General features: G+C 42.8%; 1 protein-coding gene across 1 annotated transcript in view; it reads left to right on the forward strand.

Moving 5' to 3' along the window:
* The window catches only part of CFAP46 (cilia and flagella associated protein 46), a 114,189-nt gene that overhangs the window by 78,252 nt on the left and 10,288 nt on the right, over positions 1–25,649 (forward strand). The window contains exons 40-46 of the mRNA XM_064269895.1: positions 11,153–11,347; positions 12,210–12,398; positions 13,654–13,788; positions 13,871–14,050; positions 14,399–14,569; positions 24,717–24,814; positions 25,512–25,588. Coding sequence (XP_064125965.1) covers positions 11,153–11,347; positions 12,210–12,398; positions 13,654–13,788; positions 13,871–14,050; positions 14,399–14,569; positions 24,717–24,814; positions 25,512–25,588 — 1,045 coding nt within the window. The remainder of the gene's footprint in view (positions 1–11,152; positions 11,348–12,209; positions 12,399–13,653; positions 13,789–13,870; positions 14,051–14,398; positions 14,570–24,716; positions 24,815–25,511; positions 25,589–25,649) is intronic.

Raw genomic sequence — 25,649 nt, forward strand, 5'->3', positions numbered from 1 at the left:
ATCCTAGACATTAGTGAGCTGAAATGGACTAGATTGGCTATTTTGAATAGGACAATCATATGGTCTACTCTGAAGGGAATGACAACTTGAAGGGGAACGGCATTGCATGCATCATCAAAAAGAACATTTCAAGATCTATCCTTAAGTATAACGCTGTTAGTGATAGGATAATATACATACGCCTGCAAGGAAGACCAGTTAATACAATGATTATTCAAATTTATGCACCAACCGCTCAGGCCAGAGGTGAAGAAATTGAAGGCTTTTACCAGCTTCTGCAGTCTGAAATTGATCAAGTATGCAATCAGGATGCATTGATAATTACTGGTGATTGGAATGTGAAAGTTGGGAACAAAGAAGGATTGGTTGTTGAAAAATATGGCCTTGGTGATAGAAACGATGCTGGAGATCACATGATAGAATCTTGCAAGACCAACAACTTCATTGCAAATACCTTTTTTCACCAACATAAATGGTGACTATACACATGGACCTCACCAGATGGAATAAATAGGAACCAAATCAACTACATTTGTGGAAAGAGATGATGGAAAAGCTCAATATCATCAGTCAGAACAAGGCCAGGGGAAGACTGTGGATCACACTATTAATTACTCATATGCAAGTTCAAGTTGAAACTGAAGAAAATTAGAACAAGTCCACAAGAGCCAAAGTACAACCTTGAGTATATCCCACCCGAATTTAGAGACCATCTCAAGAATAGATTTGAAGTGTTGAACACTAATGACCAAAGACCAGATGAGTTGTTGGATGACATCGAGGGCATCATACATGAAGAAAGCAAGAGGCCATTAAAGACAGGAGAGAAAGAAAAGACCAAGACGGATGTCAGAAGAGACTCTGAAAACTTGCTCTTGAATGTCTAGTAGCTAAAGCAAAAGGAAAAAAATGAAGTAAAAGAATTCAACAGAAGATTTCAAAGGGCAGCTTCAGAAGGCAAAGAAAAGTATTATGATGACAGGTGCAGATACCTGGAGATTGAAAACCAAAAGGTAAGAACACACTTGGCATTCCTCAAGCTGAAAGAACTGAAGAAAAAATTCAAGCCTCAAATTACAATACTGAAGGATTCTATGGGGAAAATATTAAATGAAGCAGGAAGCATCAAAAGATAGAAGGCATACACAGAGTCACTATACCAAAAAGAATGGATTGATGTTCAACCATTTCACGAGGTAGCATATGATCAGGAACTGATGGTGCTGAAGGAAAAAGTCCAAGCTGCAGAAGGCATTGTTGAAAAACAAGGCTCCAGGAATTGATGGAATATCAGCTGAGATGTTTCAACAAATAGAAGCAGTGCTGGAAATGCTCACTTGTCTATGCCAAGAAATTTGGAAGACAGCCACCTGGCCAACTGACTGGAAGATATCCATATTTATGCCTATTCCCAAGAAAGGTGATCCAACTGAATGAGGAAATTATAGAACAATATCATTAATATCACACGCAAGCAAAATTTTGCTGAAGATCATTCAAAAGAGGCTGCAGCAATATATTGATAGGGAACTGCTAGAAATTCAGGCCAGTTTCAGAAGAGGATATGGAACCAGGAATATCATTGCTGATGTCAGATGGATCCTGGCTGAAAGCAGAGAATACCAGAAGGATGTTTACCTGTGTTTTATTGACTGTGCAAAGGCATTCAACTGTATGGATCATAACAAATTATAGACAACTTTTCGAAGAATGCGAATTCCATAACACTTTATTGTGCTCGTGAGGAACCTGTACATAGATGAAGAGGTGGTTGTTTGGACAGAACAACGGGATACCGCGTGGTTTAAAATCAGGAAAGGTATGTGTTAGGGTTGTATTGTTTCATCATACCTATGCATAAGCAAATAATCCTAGAAGCTGGACTATATGAAGAAGAACGGGGCATCAGGATTGGAGGAAGACTAATTAGCAACCTGTGTTATGCAGATGACACAACCTTGCTTGCTGAAAATGAAGAGGACTTGAAGCATTCACTGATGAAGATGAAATGCCACAGCCTTCAGTATGGATTACGCCTCAACATAAAGAAAACAAAAATCCTCACAACTGGACCAATAAGCAACATCATGATAAGTGGAGAAAAGATTGAAGTTGTCAAGGATTTCATTTTACTTGGATCCACAATCAACAGCCATGGAAGCAGCAGTCAGGAAATCAAAAGATGCATTGCGTTGGTAAAATCTGCTGTAAAGGACCTCTTTAAAGTGTTGAAAAGCAAAAAATATCACCTTGAAGACTAAGGTGCGCCTGATCCAAGCCATGGTATTTTCAGTCGTATCATATGCATGTGAAAGCTGGCCATTGAATAAGGAAGACCAAGGAAGAATTGATGCCTCTGAATTGTGGTGTCGGCAAAGAATATTGAATATACTATGGACTGCCAAAAGAACAAACAAATCTGTCTTGGAAGAGGTGCAACCAGAATGCTCCTTAGAAGTACAGATGGCGAGACTGTGTCTTACATACTTTGAACATGTTGTCAGGAGGGATCAGTCCCTGGAGAAGGACATCATGCTTGGTAAAGTACAGGGTCAGTGGAAAAGAGCAAGACCCTCAGCGAAATGGATTGACACAGTGGCTGCAACAATGGGCTCAAGCATAACAATGGTTGTGAGCATGGCGCAGGAATGGGCAGTGTTTCATTCTGTGGTATATAGGGCCACTATGAGTCAGAACCAAATTGATGGCACCTAACAACAACAACAAAATCAACTAGAGGAATAAATACATGTTGTACACAGAGCAGTAAAGATAAGGATGACAGCAGGCTTCTCAACAGGAACACTGCAATTGAGATGATACTGAAACAATGTTTGTAAAGGACTGAGGGCAAAAAGAACTGCCAATCTAGAATTCTATATCCGGCAAAAGTATATTTCAAAACTGAAGGTGAAATAAAGATTTTTTCAAACATAAACCCACTACTGTCAAGTTGATTCCGACTCATAGCAACCCTGTAGGACAGAGTAGAACTGCCCCAAAGGGTTTCCAAGGAGCAGCTGGTGAATTTGAACTGCTGACCTCTTGGTTAGCAGCCAAACAACAACTGCACCAACAGGGCTCCATCTTAAAATTGGCAGAGGAATAAATACATGTTGTACACAGCATGGCAAAAATAAGGATGACAGCAAGTTTCTCAACAGGAACAATGCAATTGAGATGATACTGAAACAACACTGTAAAGGACTGAGGGGGAAAAAACTGTCAATCCAGAATTCTATACCCAGCAAAAGTATCTTTCAAAACTGAAGGTGAAATAAAGATTTTTTTTCAAACATACAAAAGCTGAAAGAATTCGTCAGCAACAGATTCACACTATAAGAAAAGTTAACATCGGTCCTTCAGGCAGAAGGAAATGACACGAAATGGATACGTGGGGCTACACAAAAAAAAAGGAGTGCATCGAAAACGTAATCTGCATGGGAAACTGCCTAAGATTGTCTCTTATTATTTAAATCTTCTCTAAAAGAAAGTGGACTATTTAAATAAAATAATGGCAATGTTGTTCACGGCTTGTAACATATGTAGAAATAAAATTGTCATATAGCTTGGGAGAGGAGAACGGAAGCTTACAAGCTAAGGTTTTTATACTGTCCACAAAGTGATCTAATATCATTTGTAGGTAGATTGTTAAAGATCTTAGTAAAGATATGTACTATGAACCTTAAGGTAGCCACAAAATTAACAGAATAAAATAGGTATATCCAATAAACCAAGAAAGGATATAAAATGAATTCATAAAAATTATTCACTTGTTCCACAAGAAAGCAGAAAAAAGGAAAAAGAGAATAAAGAGCAGATGGGACAAGTAGAAAATAAGCACCAAGACAATAACTTTAAAGTTAATCATATTAATAACCACATTAAATTTAAATGGTCTAAACCCCAAATTAAAAGACAGAAATTCTCAAATCGTATAAATAAAAAAAGCAAAGCCCAACTATGTGCTGTCTACAGGAAGGCCACTTTAAATATAAACGCATAATAGGTTAAAAGAAAAATTAACATGCAAACACTAATCAAAAGAACGTTGGAGTGGCTATATTAACATCAGACAAATTTCAGAGCAAAGAATATTGCCAGGGATAAAGACATTCATTTCATAATGTACAGGGATCAATTCCTCAAGAGGGCATAATAATCCTAAACATTTATATATCCAATAACAGAGTTTCAAAATAAATGAACCAAAAACTGATAAAATCGCAAGGAGAAATAGACAAATCCACAATTATAGTCAGAGATTTCAACACCCCTTTCTCAAAAATGAATAGAACAAGTAGCCGGAAAGTCATCAAGGAAGTAGAAGATTTGAACAATGCCGTCAACCACTTTGACCTAACAGATATTCATAAAGTGCTCCACCAACAACAGCAGAGCCACAGTCTTTTCAAGTGCACATGGAACATCTTTCAAGATAAACCATATTTTAGATCATAAAACAAGTCTCAATAAATTTAAAGGGGTTTAACCCACACAAAGTATGCAGAATTATATTAGAAATAATAAGAAACAGAAAGACAAAACAGCTAACTCCACAGACACAGGAAGCAGTTAGTGGTTGCCAGGGGCTGTGGGAGGAGAAATGGGGAGCGACCATTTAATGAACGCAGGATTTCCTTTTGGGGTGATGAAATTTTTTAAAAAACTAGATAGAAGCTATCTATGGTTGCACAACATTGTGAATGCACAAGGTGCCATTGAATTATACACTTTAAAATGGTTCATTTTGTGTTATGTGAATAATACCTAAGTTAAAAATAAACTGTAAAGATATGGGGTAAATCTCCAAATATTTGGAAAGTAAATAAGTAACACACATCCAAATAACTATGAGTCACAGAAGAAATCAAAAGGGAACTTAGAAAATATTTTAACTGAATGAAAAATACTTATATAAAAAATTTTAAGATGTTGCTAACACAGTCCTTGAAGGGAAACTTGTAGCACTAAAGACCTGTGTTAGAAAAAGAAAATGACCTCATCCTCTGCCTTACGATAGCAAAAGAGCAAATTAAACCCAAAAATAAGTAAAAGAAAAGAAATTGAAGGTCACAGTGGAAATCAATGAATTAGAAAACAGAAACAAAACAATAAATTTGAAATCTGGTTCTTTGAGAAGATCAATAAAATTGATGAACTTTTACCCAAACTGATCATGAAAAAAAAAAGAGACAGGGAATAAGTAACCAATATCCAAAATGAGAGCTGTGGTATCACCAGAGTCTGTGGATTCTAAAAGGATAATAACAGAATATTATGAATAACTTTATGCAAATATATTTGACAACATAGATGGAATGGACAAATTCCTTGAAAGACACAAACTACCAAAGCCCACTCAAAAAGAAACAGATAACCCGAATAGCCCTATAGCTATTAAAGAAATTGAATGTGTAGTTAAAAGTTTTCCCACAAAGACAACATCAAGCCCAGATGGCCTTACCAGTAAATCTACCAAACATTTAAAAAGAAATGATATCAATTCCATGCAAACTCTTCTAGAAAATTGAAAAGGAGGGAATACATCCCCACTCTTTTATAAGGTTAGTATTACCCTGATACCAAAAGAAGATAATTACATTACCTCCCCCAAAAAACCCAAAAAACTACAGACCAAAATTTTTCATGAATATCGATGCAAAAATTCTAAGCAAAAATTTAGCAAGTTAAATCCAACAATATATAAAAAGAATTATACATCATGACCAACTTGGGTTTATCCAGTAATAGTTAAACAATCAATTTAGCTTGCCATGTTTTGCAAAAACTAAAAAATAAAAACCCTATGATCACTCAGTAGATGCAGGAAAAGATTTGAAAAACCCAACATCCATTTCTGATTTAAAAAACAAAAGAAAACTCTAAGCAAACTATTCATAGAAGGGAATGTCCTCAAAATGATAAAGCGTATCTATGAAAAAAACTAGAGCTAGCATCATACCTAATGGTGACAAACTGAATGATTTCCCACTTAGATCAGGAATAAGACTAGGATGTGCCTCTCACCACTTCTGTTCATCATTGTACTCGAGGTTCCAGCCAATGCATTAAGGCAAGAAAAAGAAATTAAAAGCATCCAAATTGGAAAGGAAGAAGTAAAACTGCCTTTGTTCTCAGAAAACATGATCATCTGTATAGAAAATCCTTTGGAATCTATCAACGCTACCAGTACTAATTTGTGAGTTTAATAAGGTTGTAGGACACAAAAATAATATACAAATATCAATTGTATTTTTATATATTAAGAACAAGCAATCAAATATTGAAATTTAAAAAACAGCACCTGTCCTAGTCATCTAGTGCGGCTAGACAGAAATAACACAGGTGGATGGCTTTAACAAAGAGAAATTCATTCTCTCACAATCTAGGAGCCTAGACATTCAAATTCAGGCCGCCTGCTCCAGGGGAAGGCTTTCTCTCTCTGTTGGCTCTGGAGAAAGGTCCTTATCATCAGTTTTTCTCTGGACTAGGACCTTCTCAGCAAAGGTACCCTGGATCCAAAGGACGTGCTTTTCTCCTGGCACTACTTTCTTGGTGGTATAAGATCCCTGTGTCTCTTATCGGGATACAAGATAAACATACAAAATTCAGTTGGATTCCTCTACACCAACAAAAAGGACATCGAAGAGGAAATCACCAAATCAATACCATTTACAGTAGCCCCCAAGAAGATAAAATACTTAGGAAGAAATCTTACCAGAGATGTAAAAGACTTATACAAAGAAAACTACAATACACTTCTGCAAGAAACCAAAAGAGACCTACATAAGTGGAAAAACATACCTTGCTCATGGATAGGAAGACTTAACATTATAAAAATGTCTATTCTACCAAAAGCGATCTATACATTTAATGCAATTCTGACCCAAATTCCAATGACATTCTTTAATGAGGTGGAGAAACAAATCACCAACTTCATATGGAAGGGAAAAAGGCCTTAGATAAGCAAAGCATTACTGAAAAAGAAGAGCAAAGTGGGAGGCCCCACTCTACCTGATTTTAGAACCTATTATACCTCCACAGTAGTCAAAACAGCCTGGTACTGGTACAACAACAGATACATAGACCAATGGAACAGAATTGAGAATCTAGACATAAATCCATCCACATATGAGCAGTTGATATTTGACAAAGGCCCCAAAACAGTTAACTGGGGAAAAGACAGTCTTTTTTAACAAATGGTCCTGGCATAACTGGATATCCATCTGCAAAAAAATGAAAGAAGACCCATACCTCACTCCATGCACAAAAAGGAGCTCAAAGTGGATCAAAGACCTAAATATAAAATCTAAAACAATAAAGATCATGGAAGAAAAACAGGGACAACATTAGGAGCCCTAATACATGGCATAAACAGTATACAAAACATTACTAACAATGCAGAAGAAAAACTAGATAACTGGGAGCTCCTAAAAATCAAACACCTATGCTCATCCAAAGACTTCACCAAAAGAGTAAAAAGATTACCTACAGATTGGGAAAAAGTTTTTAGCTATGACATTTCCGGTCAGCGCCTGATCTCTAAAATCTGCATCATACTGCAAAAACTCAAGTGCAAAAAGACAAATAACCCAATCAAAAAATGGGCAAAAGATATGAACAGACACTTCACTAAAGAAGACATTCAGGTAGCTAAGAGATACAAGACGAAATGTTCACGATCATTAGCCATTAGAGAAATGCAAATCAAAACTACAATGAGATTCCATCTTACTCCAACAAGGCTGGCATTAATCCAAAAAACACAAAACAATAAATGTTGGAGAGGCTGTGGAGAGACTGGAACACTTCCACACTGCTGGTGGGAGTGTAAAATGGTACAACCACTTTGGAAATGGATTTGGTGCTTCTTTAAAAAGCTAGAAATATAACTACCATATGATCCAGCAATCCCACTCCTAGGAATATATCCTAGAGAAATAAGAGCCTTTACACGAACAGATATATGCACACCCATGTTTATTGCAGCACTGTTTACAAAAGTAAAAAGATGGAAGCAACCAAGGTGCCCATCAACGGATGAATGGATAAATAAATTATGGTATAGTCACACAATGGAATACTACGCATCAATAAAGAACAGTGACGAATCTGTGAAACATTTCATAACATGGAGGAACCTGGAAGGCATTATGCTGTGTGAAATTAGTCAGTTGCAAAAGGACAAATATTGTATAAGACCACTAGTATAAGAACTCAAGAAATAGTTTAAACAGAGAAGAAAATATTCTTTGATGGTTACGAGAGGGGGGAGGGAGGGAGGGTGGGAGAGGGGTACTCACTAATTAGATGGTAGATAAGAACTACTTTAGGTGACGGGAAAGACAACATACAATACAGGGGAGGTCAGCACAACTGGACTAAACCAAAAGCAAAGAAGTTTCTGGAATAAACTGAATTCTTCAAAGGCCAGCATAACAGGGGTGGGGGTTTGGGGACCATGGTTTCAGGGGACATCCAGGTCAATTGGCATAATAAAATCTATTAAGAAAACATTCTGCATCCCACCTTGGAGAGAGGCGTCTGGCTAGCAAGGGGCCATCAAAGATGCATCAATTGGTCTCAACCCACCTGGATCAGAGGCTAATGAAGAACACCAAGGACACAAGGTAATTACGAGCCCAAGAGACAGAAGGGGCCACATGAACCAGAGACTACATCAGCCTGAGACCAGGAGAACTAGATGGTGCCCGGCTATAAGCAATGACTGCCCTGACAGGGAACACAACAGAGAACCCCTGAGGGAGCAGGAGATCAGTGGGATGTAGACCCCAAATTCTCATAAAAAGACCAGACTTAATGGTCTGACTGAGACTGGAAGGACCCTGGGGTGGTCATGGCCCCCAAGCCTTCTATTGGCCCAGGACCAGAACCATTCCCAAAGCCAATTCTTCAGACAGGGATTGGACTGGACTATGGGTTGGAGAGGGATGCTGGTGAGGAGTGAGCTTCTTGGATCAGCTGGACACTTGAGACTATGTTCGCATCTCCTCCCTGGAGGGGAGATGAGAGGGTAGAGGGGGTTAGAAGCTAGCAAAATGGACAGAAAAAGAGAGACTGGAGGAAGGGATCAGGCTGTCTCATTAGGGGGAGAGCAATTGGGAGTATGTAGCAAGGTGTGTATAAGTTTTTGTGTGAGAGACTGACTTGATTTGTAAACTTTCACTTAAAGCACAATAAAATTAAGAAAAACAAACAAACAAACAAACAAAAATCCCTGTGTCTCTCTGCTCGCTTCCCCCTTTTATATCTCAAAAGAGATTGGCTTAAAACACAATCTAATCTTGTAGATTGAGTCCTGCCTTATTAACATAACTGTCACTAATCCCATCTCATTAATGTCATAGAGACAGGATTTACAACACATAGGAAAATCACATGAGATGACAAAATGGTAGATAATCACACAATACTGGGAATCATGGCTTGGCCAAATTGATACACATATTTTTGGGGGACACGATTCAATCCATGACAATGCTATTTACAATAACAAAAAATATGAAATTTGACAAAGATGTGAAAATTTATACCCTTAGAACTATAAAACATTGCAGAGAGAAATTAAAGAAGACCTAAATAAATGGAGAGGTATACAATATGCATGATCAGAAGACAGTATTGTTCAGATGTCAATTCACCCTAATTTATCTACAGAGTCAATACAATCTTATTAAGATCACAGCAGACTTTTTTATGGAAATTGACAAATGATTTTAAAATTCGTATGGCAATGCGAAGGACCTGGAATAACCAACACAACTTTGAAAAAAAAAAGAACAAGTTTGGAGGTCTAGTACTACCTAATTTTAAGACTTATTATAAAACTATGATAATCTTGAAAGTCTGGTATAAGTGTAAAAGTAAATAAACATCAATGGAACAGAATAGAGAATCCAGAAATAGACAAACACTTATATGGACAGCTGATTTTCACCTAAGGTGCAAAGACAATTCTGTGAAGAAAGGATAGTCCTTTAAATAAATGGTGCTAGAACAATTGGAAATCCATATGCAAAAACTGAGCTTTTACTCAGAGTGGATCATAGACCTAAATTTAAGAGCTAAAACTGTAAAACTTACAGAAGAAAACATAGGAAAATACCTCTGCAACCTTGTGTTTGGCAAATATTTCTTTGCTATGACACCCAGAGCATGATCCATTAAGAAAACAAATTGATAAATTGGACTTTTGCTCTTTCAAATGACATTGTTAAAAAAATAAAAAGACAAGCCACAGTCTGGGAGGAAGAATTTAAAAATCACATATCTGATAGAGGTCTCGTCTCCAGAATATGTAAAGAACTCTCAGAATTTAAGAAAACAAACAACCCAATAAAAATGGGCAAAATATTTGAACAGAAATTTCTCCAAAGAAAATATATGGATGGTAAATACCCTTGTGAAAAGATGATGAACACTCTCAGTCATTAGGGAAATGCAAATAATAACTCTAGTGAGAAACCAGCACAGAAATATTTACAATTAAAAGACTGACCACACCAAACGCTGTTGAGGATGGGGAGGAACTGGAGCTCTCGTTCCCTGCCGGTAGGAATGTGAAATGGTGCAACCACTTTGGAAAACTTTTTGGCAATTTCTTTAAAAAAAGTGAAACGTATACCTACCACTCCTAGGTATTTACTCAGGAGAAATGAAGAAACATGTCCACACAAAGACTTGTACACGAATGTTCATAGCACATTTATTTGTAAAGCAAAAAACTGAAAACAGCAGGTGAATGGGTACGCAAACGGGTGCGTCCATACAATGGAATACTGCTGAGCAATAAAGAGAAATGAACTGTTGGCACACCCAGCAACTGAGTGAACTAAACCAGACAAAGGGAGTACATATTACATGACCCTGGTCACACAATGGTTGCCTGGGGAGGGGTAGGTGCTGGCAGAGGGAAGTGGGAAGGATTGTAAAGGGAAATGAGAAAACTTTGGGGTGATGGACACGGTCATTATCCTAATTGTGGTGATGGTTTCATGGGTGCACGCGTGTGTCAGAACTTACCACATCTTACGTTCGACATGGGGATTCGTTGTATTTCACTGTACTTCAGGGAAGCTGCTTTAAAGCGCAGCTGCACATTGGGCAGCTTTGGCCTCACTCCTGACTGTTTCAGCTGCAGAACGTAAACACTCCCCTGATGAGGAAGCTTGCTCACCTCAAGCTCAGCCTTGCAGAGGTGTCCCTGGACATGCTTCAGCTCATCTGGGAGGAGGCCCTGGAGCAGCATTTCGACCAGGGGTCGATGGATAAACTGCTTGAACACTACCTGCAGAACACCAGTGACTACACCTCCATAGGCTTGGTAATTCCAGTGCCATTCTCATTACAGGTTGTCGATGAGAGGCCCAGCGGGGCCAGAATTTCACAGTCCTGACCCAGTCAGGCTCAGAGGAGGTTCGCATCCCCAGGAGGGGGTTATTGTGACTTCTTCCGAGTCCTCATCACTGAGCACTGGCAGTGAGAGGGTTAACCCTGGGAGTACAAGGAGCCTGTGGTTCACTGAGCATCCCCCGAGGCCCTTGATCACCAGCTCCCAGCAGCCTGTGTGTTTCCAGGCCTGGTGAGAAAGGCGAGGAGAATTTATTGTTGACATGGAAAGTTATGACCTCTGTCTGTCTTTCTAGCTGATCATTGGAGGGGACTTAATTGGCTAATAAAATAGAGGTCTTACTGGGAGGTGTTTCCTATGAGATGTTTACGGCTTTCCTTCCCAAGTCACGAGTTTGCGGAAGAACTTGATTACTGTAAATTACAATTTGTTAAAAAAAAAAAAAAAGATAAGTTGAATTTGAAGAATACAATTTGTTTTGAAGGGAACATGTTCTTCCATTTTAGGCATTTTCTTAGATTTTTTGAAGTATGACTCAAATTAATGTGACATAAATTTAAATTGAACATAGTCCTGAAGTTGTACTTGATAACTGGTGTGTTTGTCAATGAACAAATATTTCAAAGATTAAATCTGCCTGAAGCTTTAGTGACCTATCCAGTACCTAAATGCTGGAGATGCCCGCCGGGGGCAGGTCCCCTCAGAGCAGAGGGCGTTTCTTGGAGGTGTTGACTCACGACTCCGGGGCGGTGCTTGGGGTGCTGACCATGTTCCCTGGGGTGAGGTGCTCTACACTGTCACGGTGGTGATGGTGGCTCGGTTTGTGTCCCTGAAGAAATGGTTCACACTGAAACGGACTCTGGCCCACATCACGCTGGCGCAGCTGAGCAGCCTGCAGCCGCTGTGCTCTGGCTGTGCCGAGATCCGAGCCCGCATGCTGGTCCTGGCCGGGAAGGCCCTGCACCTGCTGGCTGTGAACACGAACCCCGTGTGCCCAGCTGTCTACTGGGATGAGAGCCTCCCGGTATGTGCCCTGACCCCGTGTTCATTCCATGTCAGTGCAGCGACATTAGCGTGTGTACCCTGGTGGGGTGCTCACTGCTCACAGGGAGCACATGCATTTAGAATGCACCTCCCCCCCAAACTAAGGTCTGGGGTGTGGAGCGTGCATCCTGCGAATGTCCCCACCCAAGAAGAGGGTGGCCAGTGGGCTGGGTAAGGAAGGTCAGAGGCAGTTGGGGGAGCAGTGCACGGGACCCGGGTCTCTGGAGATAGGCCTGTGGGGGGCGTTTGGAAGAAGAGAGGGCTTTTGGAAGAAGAGGGGTCCAAGGACAGAGCAGAGATGTCTGTGCCAAGTCCCAGCACCCAACAGTCATGTCTCCTGACACCATTGTCCTCACCTGGTTTCCTGCCCTCGGTGCTCGTGGGGTCCCTGGCCTGGAGCAGGGCTGGGCTTTGGGGTAATTCTAATGGGCAAAAGGGCAGGAGGAGCTGGCGTCCCCAGTGGTCCAGTGAAACTGAACCAAAGGCCTTGTGGCCTGGGCCGGCTCACCTCAGCAGAGCACCCCCAGGAGCCAACCCACCAGCTGGGACCCCCAGGGGCAGCACTGTTCTTCAGTGGCATGGACCCCAAGGGACTGCAGTCGCCCATCAGCCACAGTGTGTCAGCACAGTGTAGTCCAGGGGTTCAGCTCCCCATGTCCTGCACTCAGATGAGCACATTCCCCAACACAGCACTAAGCACTGAGAGCTTATAAGCTCCAGCCAGCAAGTGTGCGTGGACTGTAGCGGGCCAGGGAGAAGGCCACTTGCTTGGCGGTTGAAACAAAGTTGGGCTACGCCTGAAAGGCAGGGTGGGGGTACTTCTCATACCTGGACAGGGAGTGGGAAGTGGTAGGACGAGGAGAGATATCAGACAAGGAGAGACTTGGGCTCATCTGCCCGGGGATAGGGGCTGGCGAAGGCAGAGAGAGCAGTCATAGTTGCCTGAGACGGGGGTTGGGGCAGCTCAGGGCTGGTTGGAGCCCACGCGCGGGGAGCAACCCAGCTGGACCCAGAAATGCAGTGATACTGGGGCCCAGAGCAGCAGCACCACCTCACAGCATTGTTCTCATGCTGGGGCCCCGAGGATTAAATCAGACTGGAAGGATGGCCCAGGAGACCCCACAGCATGAGAGGCAGTGGGAGACAGGGCTACAGCCTCAGCACACGAACCCCCGAAGAGATGGTATCCTCGGGGCAGCAAGAGCCTGAGGCTGCCCCTCTACCTGGTTCCCTAGGTGGAGGCCAAGCTGAGTAGCCTCAAGTCTCCGGATATGGAGGGAGAGAAGGGGGATGGCAAGGAGTCCAGCCGGGACCTGCCAGCCTTCAGAGCACTCCCCGAGGGGCACAGCAGGAAAGGCGCCGACCTGAAGGTACCTACCCGCACCCTGGTCTGTGGGAGCCCGAGGCCACAGAGCCTGACACCCCCCCTCCGCCCCTGTCCTGCCCCCACAGAGGAAGATGACGCTGGCACAGCGGTACCTGGCCCAGGCATCCGAGGTGTTGCTGCAAGGCCTGCAGGCTGCACTGGGCGCTGGGATCCTGGATGTGGTGGCGGCGGCCAGCCTGGAGATGGTGGAATGCGTGGGCACCCTGGACCCCACCACCACCCTCCAGTTCCTGGCACTATCTCAGGCATGCTCCCAGTGCACCTGGCTGGGAGGAGGGCTCCCAGAGCCCCAGAGACCCCCGCCCAGGGACCAGTAGAAACTGGATGTGTCCAGAGCCATGTCCTCTGAGGAGAGAGAGTGTGGTGGTACCTTTGAGACTCTCAGGGTCTCAGCCTGGTGTCCCTGAGCCCTGCCCCAGTATTGGGGTCCTGCTGCCATCCCACAAACAGCGCAAGCCTGCCAAACCTGTGTCCTCGTGTCCCTGTATCCTGAGTCCTCAGTGGGCGGGGGACACCAGGCTCTGCCCACGGGTCTGCAGCCCCTCCGGGCCCAGGTGAACAGCACGTGTGAACACCTTCGTGGTCTCTTTCAGAGCTGCACAGCCTCTGAGATGATGCAGGGTGTCCTGCTGGCTGCTACAAGCAACACCAGTAGCTCGCAGTTGGCTGCCCTGCTGCAGCTGCAGCACCAGCTGAAGCACCAGGGCAGGACGGCCACCAGCCTGTTTGCCAGCGTGGAGCAGAGGCTAGCTGCCACCTCCAAGGTGAAGGGCCACAAGCAGGGTACACACGGGCTTACTTTTTCTTACTAATCAGGGTACACACATAAGCAAGGTACACATGGGCTTACTTCTGCTTACTAATCTGTAGTGCACAATTTCAAAGATGTGGTGAAACCCACATGCAAGTACGCGCTACAGATTAGTAAATAAGCACAAGTAATTTTAAGCTGGTACATACCTTGCTGACTGGTTAATCTGCCCCTGGTCACAGGGGATGGCGCACACCTGCCCACCGGGGCCTACAGATGCTCCCACTTTCTTTCCAGCCTCAGTCCCCAAGAACGAGGCTTATAAACCCACCTGGCTCACACTCCCCAGCTGGGGGGCTCTGGTGGTCGCATCATCCCTCAAGGCTTTGTTTTTCTAGGGGCAGGGACAGGACGGACCACGTTGTGGGGCTGTGAGGCACCTCGTCAGTTAGTAATGATCCATGCCCAGCCCAGGATGTGATACCAAAGACTGTGTGTGTGCACATGTGTCTGTGTGTGTGCACATGTGTCTGTGTGTGCACGTGTCTGTGTGCACATGTGTCTGTGCATATGTCTGTGTATGCACGTTTGCCTCGTGCACATGTGTCTGCAAGTGTGCATGTGTGTGTGTCCATGTGTCTGTGCATGTATATTTGCATGTGTGCCACACATGCCTGTGTGTATGTATGTCTGTGTGTGCACTGCATGCATGTCTGCATGCATGTCTCCATGTGCCTGCGTGTCTGTGCACATATGTCTGTGTGCACACATGTTTGCACATGTGTGTATGTTTGTGCATGTCATGGATTGAACTGTGTCCTTCAGAAATATGTGTCAACTTGGTTAGACCATGATTCCCAGCATTGTGTGGTTGTCCTCCATCTTGTGGTTTTTCTTATGAGTTATATATCATAATCTCTGCCTGTGGTTAAAGAGGATTAGGGTGGGATGTACACCCTTACTCAGGTCACATCCCTGATCCAATGTAAAGGGAGTTTCCCTGGGGTGTGGCCTGCACCACCTTTTATCTTACAAGAGATAATAGGAAAGAGAAGCAAGCAGAGAGTTGGGGTCCTCATACCACCAAAAAAAAAGCACTGGGAGCAGAGTGTATCCTTTGGACCTGGGGTTCCTGTGCAGAGAAGCTCCTAGTCCAGAGGAAGATTGAATGAGAAGAACCTTCCTCCAGAGCCAACAGAGAAAGAAATCCTTCCTCTGGAGCTGACACCCTGAATTTGGACTTCTAGCCTACCAGACTGTGAGAAAATAAATTTCTCTTTGTTGAAGCCATCCACTTGTGGTATCTCTGTTATAGCAGCACTAGATGACTAGGACAGAATTTGGTACCCAGACAGTGAGGTGCTGCTCTAACAGATACCTAAAATGTCGAAGTAGTTTTGAAAGCATGAATGGATAGAAGACTCAGAAGGAAGTGAGGAGAACTGTTAACACCAGAGAAGGCACAGACGGTGAGAAACAGCAGCAGAGGACTGGCACCAGCAGAGAACTGGAAGCAGCAGAACCAGGAGACCAGCACAAGACAGCGATGGATCAGACACACAGAGCAAGAGAGCTGAGTGCCTGTGCACAGGAGGCTTCCTGGCAGAGTCAGGTGCCTCCAGGCACTTACTTGTGGAGCTACTGAGCTTTGGAATGCTTGCCCCAGCAGGGCAGATGTGGGCGTGAGGCCTGAGGGCCAAGAGGCCAAGGAGTAGGGAAGCAGAAGCTGAAGAGACAAGGAACACAGGAAGCTGAGCTTCCTCTGCCTCAAAAGGTATGGGCATGCCCTCTGGGGTTTTAAAGGTGGAGCCATGGCCTCTGGTATTTCTAAGGGTGGAGTTGCTACTCAGAAGGACTAGGAGAATGGTGCGCATAAAACCGAGGGAGCAGAGTTGCAGTCCCAGTGGGCCTGGAAGGCGGAGCTGAAGCCCAGGGCCGAGGGGCCTCCACTCAGAATCTGGAAAGTGTGGCCAATACCTAGAGTCTGGAGAGAGGGCTGTTGTGTAAATTGTCTCAGAGAATAGAGGATTGTTTTCAAAGCCTTGAGGGCTGATGTGATGTGTTCTGCTGACTTGCTTGGTGCCTATTATCCCTTCTTCCCTTCAGTTTCTCTCATTTGTGATGGAAATGTCTAGCTTCTGCCTGTTCTGCCATTGTACTTTGGAAGCAGATAACATGTATTCTAGATTTCACAGATGAAGAGGAATTTTTGAATTTTGGACTTGGAGTTGATTTAAGGCTTTTGCTATGATATGATGGAGTGAATATGTTTTACATGTGTCAAGGACATGAATTGGAGGGGCCAAAGGGTGGAATGTCATGGATTGAATTGTGTACCCCAAAAATGTGTGTCAACTTGGTTAAGCCATGGTTTCCAGTATTGTGTGGTTGTCCTCCATTTTGTGATTTTCTTATGAGTTATAAATCATAATCTCTGCCTGTGGTTAAAGAGGATTAGGGTCACATCCCTGATCCAGTGTAAAGGGAGTTTCCCTGGGGTGTGGCCTGCACCACCTTTTATCTTACAAGAGATAAAAGGAAAGAGAAACAAGCAGAGAGTTGGGGTCCTCATACCACCAAGAAAAAAGCACAGGGAGCAGAGTGCATCCTTTGGACCCAGGGTTCCTGTGCAGAGAAGCTCCTAGCCCAGGAGAAGATTGATGAGAAGGACCTTCTTCCAGAGCCAACAGAGAGAAAGCCTTCCTCTGGAGCTGATGCCCTAAATTTGGACTTCTAGCCTACTAGACTGTGAGAGAATAAATTTCTCTGTGTTAAAGCCATCCACTTGTGGTATTTCTGTTATAGCAGCACTACATGACTAAGCGCACGTGTGTCTGCATGTGCATGTGTGTCTGTGTATGAACGCGTTTGTGTACACACGTTTGTGTATGCATGTGTGTCTGTGTGGTGCGGCGGAGACGGGGCAAGGGAGGAGGACAGAGACTGTGCCAGCAGAGGTGGGACTAGAGCACGCTCAGCATTTATTTTGGTTTTGGTACACGTGTGCTTTGTCCAGCAGAGGTTGGACTGGAGCCTGTTTTGGTGCACGTGTCACATGTGCTTTGTGGACACCAAGCGGGTTTCCCAACATTAACAGCTGGAGAGCCAGTGACTTCTGTGCACCTGCCGCTCCCTTGTGGCAGTTGCGAGTCCTGCAGTGGCTCCCAGCAGGGGTCCAGGCCTGCCCTCAGCCCCCGGCGGGTGGGGAAGGATCCGAATCCTGCAGCACCCACCCCTCTGCCTGGGGTCAAAGCCCATGGTCCCGCACGTTGAAACCTAAGGTTGTGCCCACATCTTGTGAGAACAATCCAGTGTTGTTGTTTTTTTTATTAACTTTTATTGAGCTTCAAGTGAACGTTTACAAATCAAGTCAGACTGTCACATGTAAGTTTATATACACCTCACTCCATACTCCCACTTGCTCTCCCCCTAATGAGTCAGCCCTTCCAGTCTCTACTTTCGTGACAATTTTGCCAGCTTCCAGCTCTCTCTATCCTCCCATCCCCCCTCCAGACAGGAGATGCCAACACAGTCTCAAGAGTCCACTATAATTAGCTCACTCTTCATCAGCATCTCTCTCCTACCCACGGTCCAGTCCCTTTCATGTCTGATGAGTTGTCTTCGGGAATGGCTCCTGTTCTGGGCCAACAGAAGGTTTGGGGACCGTGACTGCCGGGATTCCTCTAGTCTCAGACCATTAAGTATGGTCTTTTGATGAGAATTTGGGGTCTGCATCCCACTGATCTTCTGCTCCCTCAGGGATTCTCTGTTGTGCTCCCTGTCAGGGCAGTCATCGATTGTGGCTGGGCGCCACCTAGTTCTTCTGGTCTCAGGATAATGTAGGTCTCTGGTTCACGTGGCCCTTTCTGTCTCTTGGGCTCTTAGTTATCATGTGACCTTGGTGTTCTTCATTCTCCTTTGCTCCAAGTGGGTTGAGACCAATTGATGCATCTTAGTTGGCCACTTGTTACCATTTAAGACCCCAGACGCCACATTTCAAATTGGGATGCAGAATGTTTTCATAATAGAATTATTTTGCCAATTGACTTAGAAGTCCCCTTAAATCCTGGTCCCCAAACCCCCACCATTGCTCCGCTGACCTCTGAAGCATTCATTTTATCCCGGAAACTTCTTTGCTTTTGGTCCAGTCCAGTTGAGCTGACCTTCCGTGTATTGAGTATTGTCCCTCCCTTCACCTAAAGCAGTTCTTATCTGCTAATTAATCAGTAAAAAACCCTCTCCCTCCCCCCCTCGTAACCACAAATGTATGTGTTCTTCTCAGTTTATACTATTTCTCAAGATCTTATAATAGTGGTCTTATACAATATTTGTCCTTTTGCCTCTGACTAATTTCGCTCAGCATAATGCCTTCCGGGTTCCTCCATGTTATGAAAAGTTTCACAGATTCTTCACTGTTCTTTATCGATGCGTAGTATTCCATTGTGTGAATATACCACAATTTATTTACCCATTCATCCGTTGATGGACACCTTGGTTGCTTCCAGCTTTTTGCTATTGTGAACAGAGCTGCAATAAACATGGGTGTGCATATATCTGTTTGTGCGAAGGCTCTTGTATCTCTAGGGTATATTCCGAGGAGTGGGATTTCTGGGTTGTATGGCAGTTCTATTTCTAACTGTTTAAGATAACGCCAGATAGATTTCCAAAGTGGTTGTACCATTTTACATTCCCACCAGCAGTGTATAAGAGTTCCAATCTCTCCGCACCCTCTCCAACATTTATTATTTTGTGTTTTTTGGATTAATGTCAGCCTTGTTGGAGTGAGATGGAATCTCATTGTAGTTTTAATCTGCATTTCTCTAATGGCTAATGATCGAGAGCATTTTCTCGTGTATCTGTTAGCTGCCTGAATATCTTCTTTAGTGAAGTGTGTGTTCATATCCTTTGCCCACTTCTTGATTGGGTTGTTTGTTTTTTTGTGGTTGAGTTTTGACAGAATCATATAGATTTTAGAGATCAGGCACTGGTCGGAGATGTCATAGCTGAAAATTCTTTCCCAGTCTGTAGGTGGTCTTTTTACTCTTTTGGAGAAGTCTTTAGATGAGCATAGGTGTTTGATTTTTAGGAGCTCCCAGTTATCGGGTTTCTCTTCGTCATTTTTGGTAATGTTTTGTATTCTGTTTATGCCTTGTATTAGGGCTCCTAAGGTTGTCCCTATTTTTTCTTCCATGATCTTTATCGTTTTAGTCTTTATGTTTAGGTCTTTGATCCACTTGGAGTTAGTTTTTGTGCATGGTGTGAGGTATGGGTCCTGTTTCATTTTTTTGCAAATGGATATCCAGTTATGCCAGCACCATTTGTTAAAAAGACTATCTTTTCCCCAATTAACTGACACTGGGCCTTTGTCAAATATCAGCTGCTCATATGTGGATGGATTTATATCTGGGTTCTCAATTCTGTTTCACTGGTCTATGTGTCTGTTGTTGTACCAGTACCAGGCTGTTTTGACTACTGTGGCTGTATAATAGCTTCTGAAATCAGGTAGAGTGAGGCCTCCCACTTTCTTCTTCTTTTTCAGTAATGCTTTGCTTATCCGAGGCTTCTTTCCCTTCCATATGAAGTTGGTGATTTGTTTCTCTATCACCTTAAAAAATGACATTGGAATTTGGATCGGAAGTGCATTGTATGTATAGATGGCTTTTGGTAGGATAGACATTTTTCCTATGTTAAGTCTTCCTATCCATGAGCAAGGTATGTTTTTCCACTTAAGTATGTCCTTTTGAATTTCTTGTAGCAGAGTTTTATAGTTTTCTTTGTATAGGTCTTTTACATCCTTGGTAAGATTTATTCCTAAGTATTTTATCTTCTTGGGGGCTACTGTGAATGGTATTGATTAGGTGATTTCCTCTTCGATGTTCTTTTTGTTGATGTAGAGGAATCCAAGTGATTTTTGTATGTTTATCTTATAACCTGAGACTCTGCCAAACTCTTCTATTAGTTTCAGTAGTTTTCTGGAGGATTCCTTAGGGTTTTCTGTGTATAAGATCATGTCATCTGCAAATAGAGATAATTTTACTTCCTCTTTGCCAGTCCAGATGCCCTTTATTTCTTTGTCTAGCCTAATTGCTCTGGCTAGGACTTCTAGCACAATGTTGAATAAGAGTGGTGATAAAGGGCATCCTTGTCTGGTTCCCGTTCTCAAGGGAAATGCTTTCAGGCTCTCACCATTTAGAGTGATGTTGGCTGTTGGCTTTGCATAGATGCCCTTTATTATGTTGAGGAATTTTCCTTCAATTCCTATTTTGGTGAGAGTTTTCATCATGAATGGGTGTTGGACTTTGTCAAATGCCTTTTCTGCATCAATTGATAAGATCATGTGGTTTTTGTCTTTTGTTTTATTTATATGGTGGATTACATTAATTGTTTTTCTAATATTGAACCAGCTTTGCATACCTGGTATAAATCCCACTTGGTCGTGGTGGATTATTTTTTTGATATGTTGTTGAATTCTATTGGCTAGAATTTTGTTGAGGATTTTTGCATCTATGTTCATGAGGGATATAGGTCTGTAATTTTCTTTTTTTGTGATGTCTTTACCTGGTTTTGGTATCAGGGAGATGGTGGCTTCATAGAATGAGTTGGGTAGTATTCCGTCATTTTCCACGCTTTGAAATACCTTTAGCAGTAGTGGTGTTATCTCTTCTCTGAAAGTTTGGTAGAACTCTGCAGTATAGCCATCCAGGCCAGGCCTTTTTTTTGTTGGGAGTTTTCTGATTACCCTTTCAATCTCTTTTTTTGTAGTTGTTCTACTTCTGATTGTGTTAGTTTAGGTAGGTAGTGTTTTTCCAGGAATTCATCCATTTCTTCTAGGTTTGCAAATTTGTTAGAGTACAATTTTTCATAATAATCTGATATGATTCTTTTAATTTCAGTTGGGTCTGTTCTGATGTGGCCCTTCTCGTTTCTTGTTCGGGTTATTTGTTTCCTTTCCTGTATTTCTTTAGTCAGTTTAGCCAATGGTTTATCGATTTTGTTAATTTTTTCAAAGAACCAGCTTTTGGCTTTGTTAATTCTTTCAATTGTTTTTCTGTTCTCTAATTCATTTAGTTCAGCTCTAATTTTTATTATTTGTTTTCTTCTGGTGCCTGATGGATTCTTTTGTTGCTCACTTTCTATTTGTTCAAGTTGTAGGGACAGTTCTCTGATTTTGGCTCTTTCTTCTTTTCGTATGTGTGCATTTATCGATATAAATTGGCCTCTGAGCACTGCTTTTGCTGTGTCCCAGAGGTTTTGATAGGAAGTATTTTCATTCTCGTTACATTTTATGAATTTCCTTATTCCCTCCTTGATGTCTTCTATAATCCAGTCTTTTTTCAGGAGGGTATTGTTCATTTTCCAAGTATTTGATTTCTTTTCCCTAGTTTTTCTGTTATTGATTTCTACTTTTATTGCCTTGTGGTCTGAGAAGATGCTTTGTAATATTTCGATGTTTTGGATTCTGCAAAGGTTTGTTTTATGACCTAATATGTGGTCTATTCTAGAGAATGTTCCATGTGCGCTAGAAAAAAAAGTATACTTTGCAGCAGTTGGGTGGAGACTTCTGTATAAGTCAATGAGGTCAAGTTGGTTGATTGTTGTAATTAGGTCTTTCGTGTCTCTATTGAGCTTCTTACTGGATGTCCTGTCCTTCTCCGAAAGTGGTGTGTTGAAGTCTCCTACTATAATTGTGGAGGTGTCTATCTCACTTTTCAATTCTGTTAAAATTTGTTTTATGTATCTTGCAGCCCTGTCATTGGGTGCATAAATATTTAATATGGTTATATCTTCCTGATCAATTGTCCCTTTTATCATTATATAGTGTCCTTCTTTATCCTTTGTGGTGGATTTAAGTTTAAAGTCTATTTTGTCAGAAATTAATATTGCTACTCCTCTTCTTTTTTGCTTATTGTTTGCTTCATATATTTTTTTCCATCCTTTGAGTTTTAGTTTGTTTGTGTCTCTGAGTGTACGGTGTGTCTCTTGTAGGCAGCATATAGACGGATTGTGTTTCTTTATCCAGTCCGAGACTCTCTGTCTCTTTATTGGTGCGTTTAGTCCATTTACATTCAGCGTAATTATAGATAAGTGTTTAGTGTTGTCATTTTGATGCTTTTTTATGTGTGTTGTTGACAATTTCATTTTTCCACTTACTTTTTTGTGCTGGGACGTTTTTCTTTGTAAATTGTGACATTCTCATTTTCATAGTATTTGACTTTATGTTTGTTGAGTCGTTACGTTTTTCTTGGCTTTTATTTTGAGTTATGGAGTTGTTATACCTCTTTGTGGTTACCTTAATATTTACCCCTATTTTTCTAAGTAAAAACCTAACTTGTGTTGTCCTATATCGCCTTGTATCCGTCTCCATATGGCAGTTCTATGCCACCTGTATTTAGTCCCTCTTTTTGATTATTGTCATCTTTTACATATTGACTTCAATGATTCCCTGTTTTGAGCATTTTTTTTTAATTAACCTTAATTTGTTTTTGTGATTTCCCTATTTCAGTTGATATCAGGATATTCTGTTCTGTGACCTTGTGTTGTGCGGGTATCTGATATTATTGGTTTTCTAACCAATTTCCGTTAGTATTTCTTGTAGCTTTTGTTTGGTTTTTGCAAATTCTCTAAGCTTGTGTTTATCTGTAAATATCTTAATTTCACCTTCATATTTCAGAGAGAGTTTTGCTGGATATATGATCCTTGGCTGGCAGTTTTTCTCCTTCAGTGCTCTATATATGTCATCCCATTGCCTTCTTGCCTGCATGGTTTCTGCTGAGTAGTCTGAACTTATTCTTATTGATTCTCCCTTGAAGGAGACCTTTCTTTTCTCCCTGGCTGCTTTTAAAATTTTCTCTTTATCTTTGGTTTTGGCAAGTTTGATGATAATATGTCTTGGTGTTTTTCTTTTTGGATCAATCTTAAATGGGGTTCGATGAGCATCTTGGATAGATATCCTTTCATCTTTCATGATGTCAGGGAAGTTTTCTGTCAGCAGATCTTCAACTATTTTCTCTGTGTTTTCTGTCTTCCCTCCCTGTTCTGGGACTCCAATCACATGCAAGTCATCCTTCTTGATAGAGTCCCACATGATTCTTAGGGTTTCTTCATTTTTTTTAGTTCTTTTCTCTGATTTTTTTTCAGCTATGTTGGTGTTAATTCCCTGGTCCTCCAGATGTCCCAGTCTGCATTCTAATTGCTCGAGTCTGCTCCTCTGACTTCCTATTGTGTTGTCTAATTCTGTAATTTTATTGTTAATCTTTTGGATTTCTGCATGCTGTCTCTCTATGGTTTCTTGCAACTTATTAATTTTTCCACTATGTTCTTGAATAATCTTTTTGAGTTCTTCAACTGTTTTATCAGTGTGTTCCTTGGCTTTTTCTGCAGTTTGCCTTATTTCATTTCTGAGGTCATCCCTGATGTCTTGAAGCATTCTGTAAATTATTTTTTTGTATTCTGTATCTGATAATTCCAGGATTGTATCTTCATTTGGGAAAGATTTTGATTCTTTTGTTTGGGGGGTTGTAGAAGCTGTCATGGTCTGCTTCTTTATGTGGTTTGATATGGACTGCTGTCTCTGAGCCATCACTAAGATTTAGTAGTGGTTTATTCTGTATTTGCTCACTGAGTCTTATCTTGTTTTCTTTCAGTATATGTGGATGGGCTACTAGATTGTGCTGTCTTGTTTGTTGTAGCCCTTGACTTATTTATGACCTATTACCAGCTGGTTTGGGCTGTTGCCAGATATATATGCCTGAGTCTATTCACTGTTCTTCAGTAGAATCTGATTTTGGGTCATCAAGTGTGTGCTGCACCCTAACACCTATCCACCTCGAGAAGTAGTGGTGATAGGTGTGTGCACCAGATTCTATTAGCAGCTGGGGTTCACACTCCAGAGAGGGCAGGATGCTGACAGGCTTCCCCAAAGTGTCAGTGAGGTAGGTGTGTCTCTATTGCTATCGCACCTTGGTGGGAGGGCTCTACAGCTGTACCTTAGGGCCCCAGTGCAAGTACCTGTACTGATTGGTAGGTGTCACCCTCCTTAGACCCCTAAGGCAAGAGGCTAGGTGGTCTGGGGGGAGCTTCGGTCCTCAGTTCCCTGTTGTAATCCAGTGTTTTGTTCTTGCGTCCTAAAACCGTTCATTGTTACGTTTGTGACGAGGCAGGCTTGGCAGAATCTCTGGGTAACTGAACAACACTTCAGTCTCCTAAACGAAATTCCTACCACGTTCCGGGTCCTCTTTCTGCACCATTCACGAGATAGGTAAGCCCCTTTCCCCACCTCTCCTCCACACAGGCGCAGCTGGGGGCTGTCCTGGGGAGTGAAGGGACCGTACTGGCTGCTGAGTCCTGCCACGCGGCCTACCCCCCAGCAGGTGGCCCCCTGGCAGTGAATGCTGGGCGGGCAGGCATGGTTCCCCTCTGAGGTGGGGGTGTGGAAGCCGAGTTCCTCCGTGACCCTCCCCCAGGCCTCCTGTGACCATTTGAGGCCCCAGTGGTTGGGAGCGTTGTACCCAGCCTCCTTGTCTTCGGCTCAAGGTCCCCGGTGGGCCTGGAGGGTCTGGACCTGAGGCTGTGAGGGTCACACTAACATGCGGCAGGGAGCAGGAAATCTGCCTTCACCTCCCTCTCACCATGGAGAAGATGTCCAAGTAGCCTGGCTATGGTGGTGGAGCCATGACAATTGCTGAGAACACGCTCTGGGAGACTTATTCTGTGGCCTGGCCAGGTGTCGTGGTCATCCGAGGCCTGTAGCACCGCTGCCATTGCCATGGTCACAGGGCCAGGTGCCTTGAGGGTCCTGCTGCTCCCCAAGGCCTCCGGCTTCATGTGTGGGATGCCCATACACACGCTCTGAGGTGCTGTCCCCCAGGGTGTGCCTGTGACATGCCTGTGACGTGCCTGTGACGTACCCGTGACATACTCATGACCTATCTGTGATGCACCTACTCCTCCCACAGGTCCCGGCTGTATGGTGCTGCATACGAGAGGCCCAAGTTCCTTCCCACACCTAAAGGAAAGCAGCTCCCAATGGGGGGTGAGTCCCTGCTCCAGACAAGGGTCAGGGAGCCTGCATGTGGGTGTCACCCAAGCTCCTG

This window comes from Loxodonta africana, chromosome 16 (genome assembly GCF_030014295.1).
Source record: "Loxodonta africana isolate mLoxAfr1 chromosome 16, mLoxAfr1.hap2, whole genome shotgun sequence".
Classification (NCBI taxonomy): domain Eukaryota; kingdom Metazoa; phylum Chordata; class Mammalia; order Proboscidea; family Elephantidae; genus Loxodonta; species Loxodonta africana.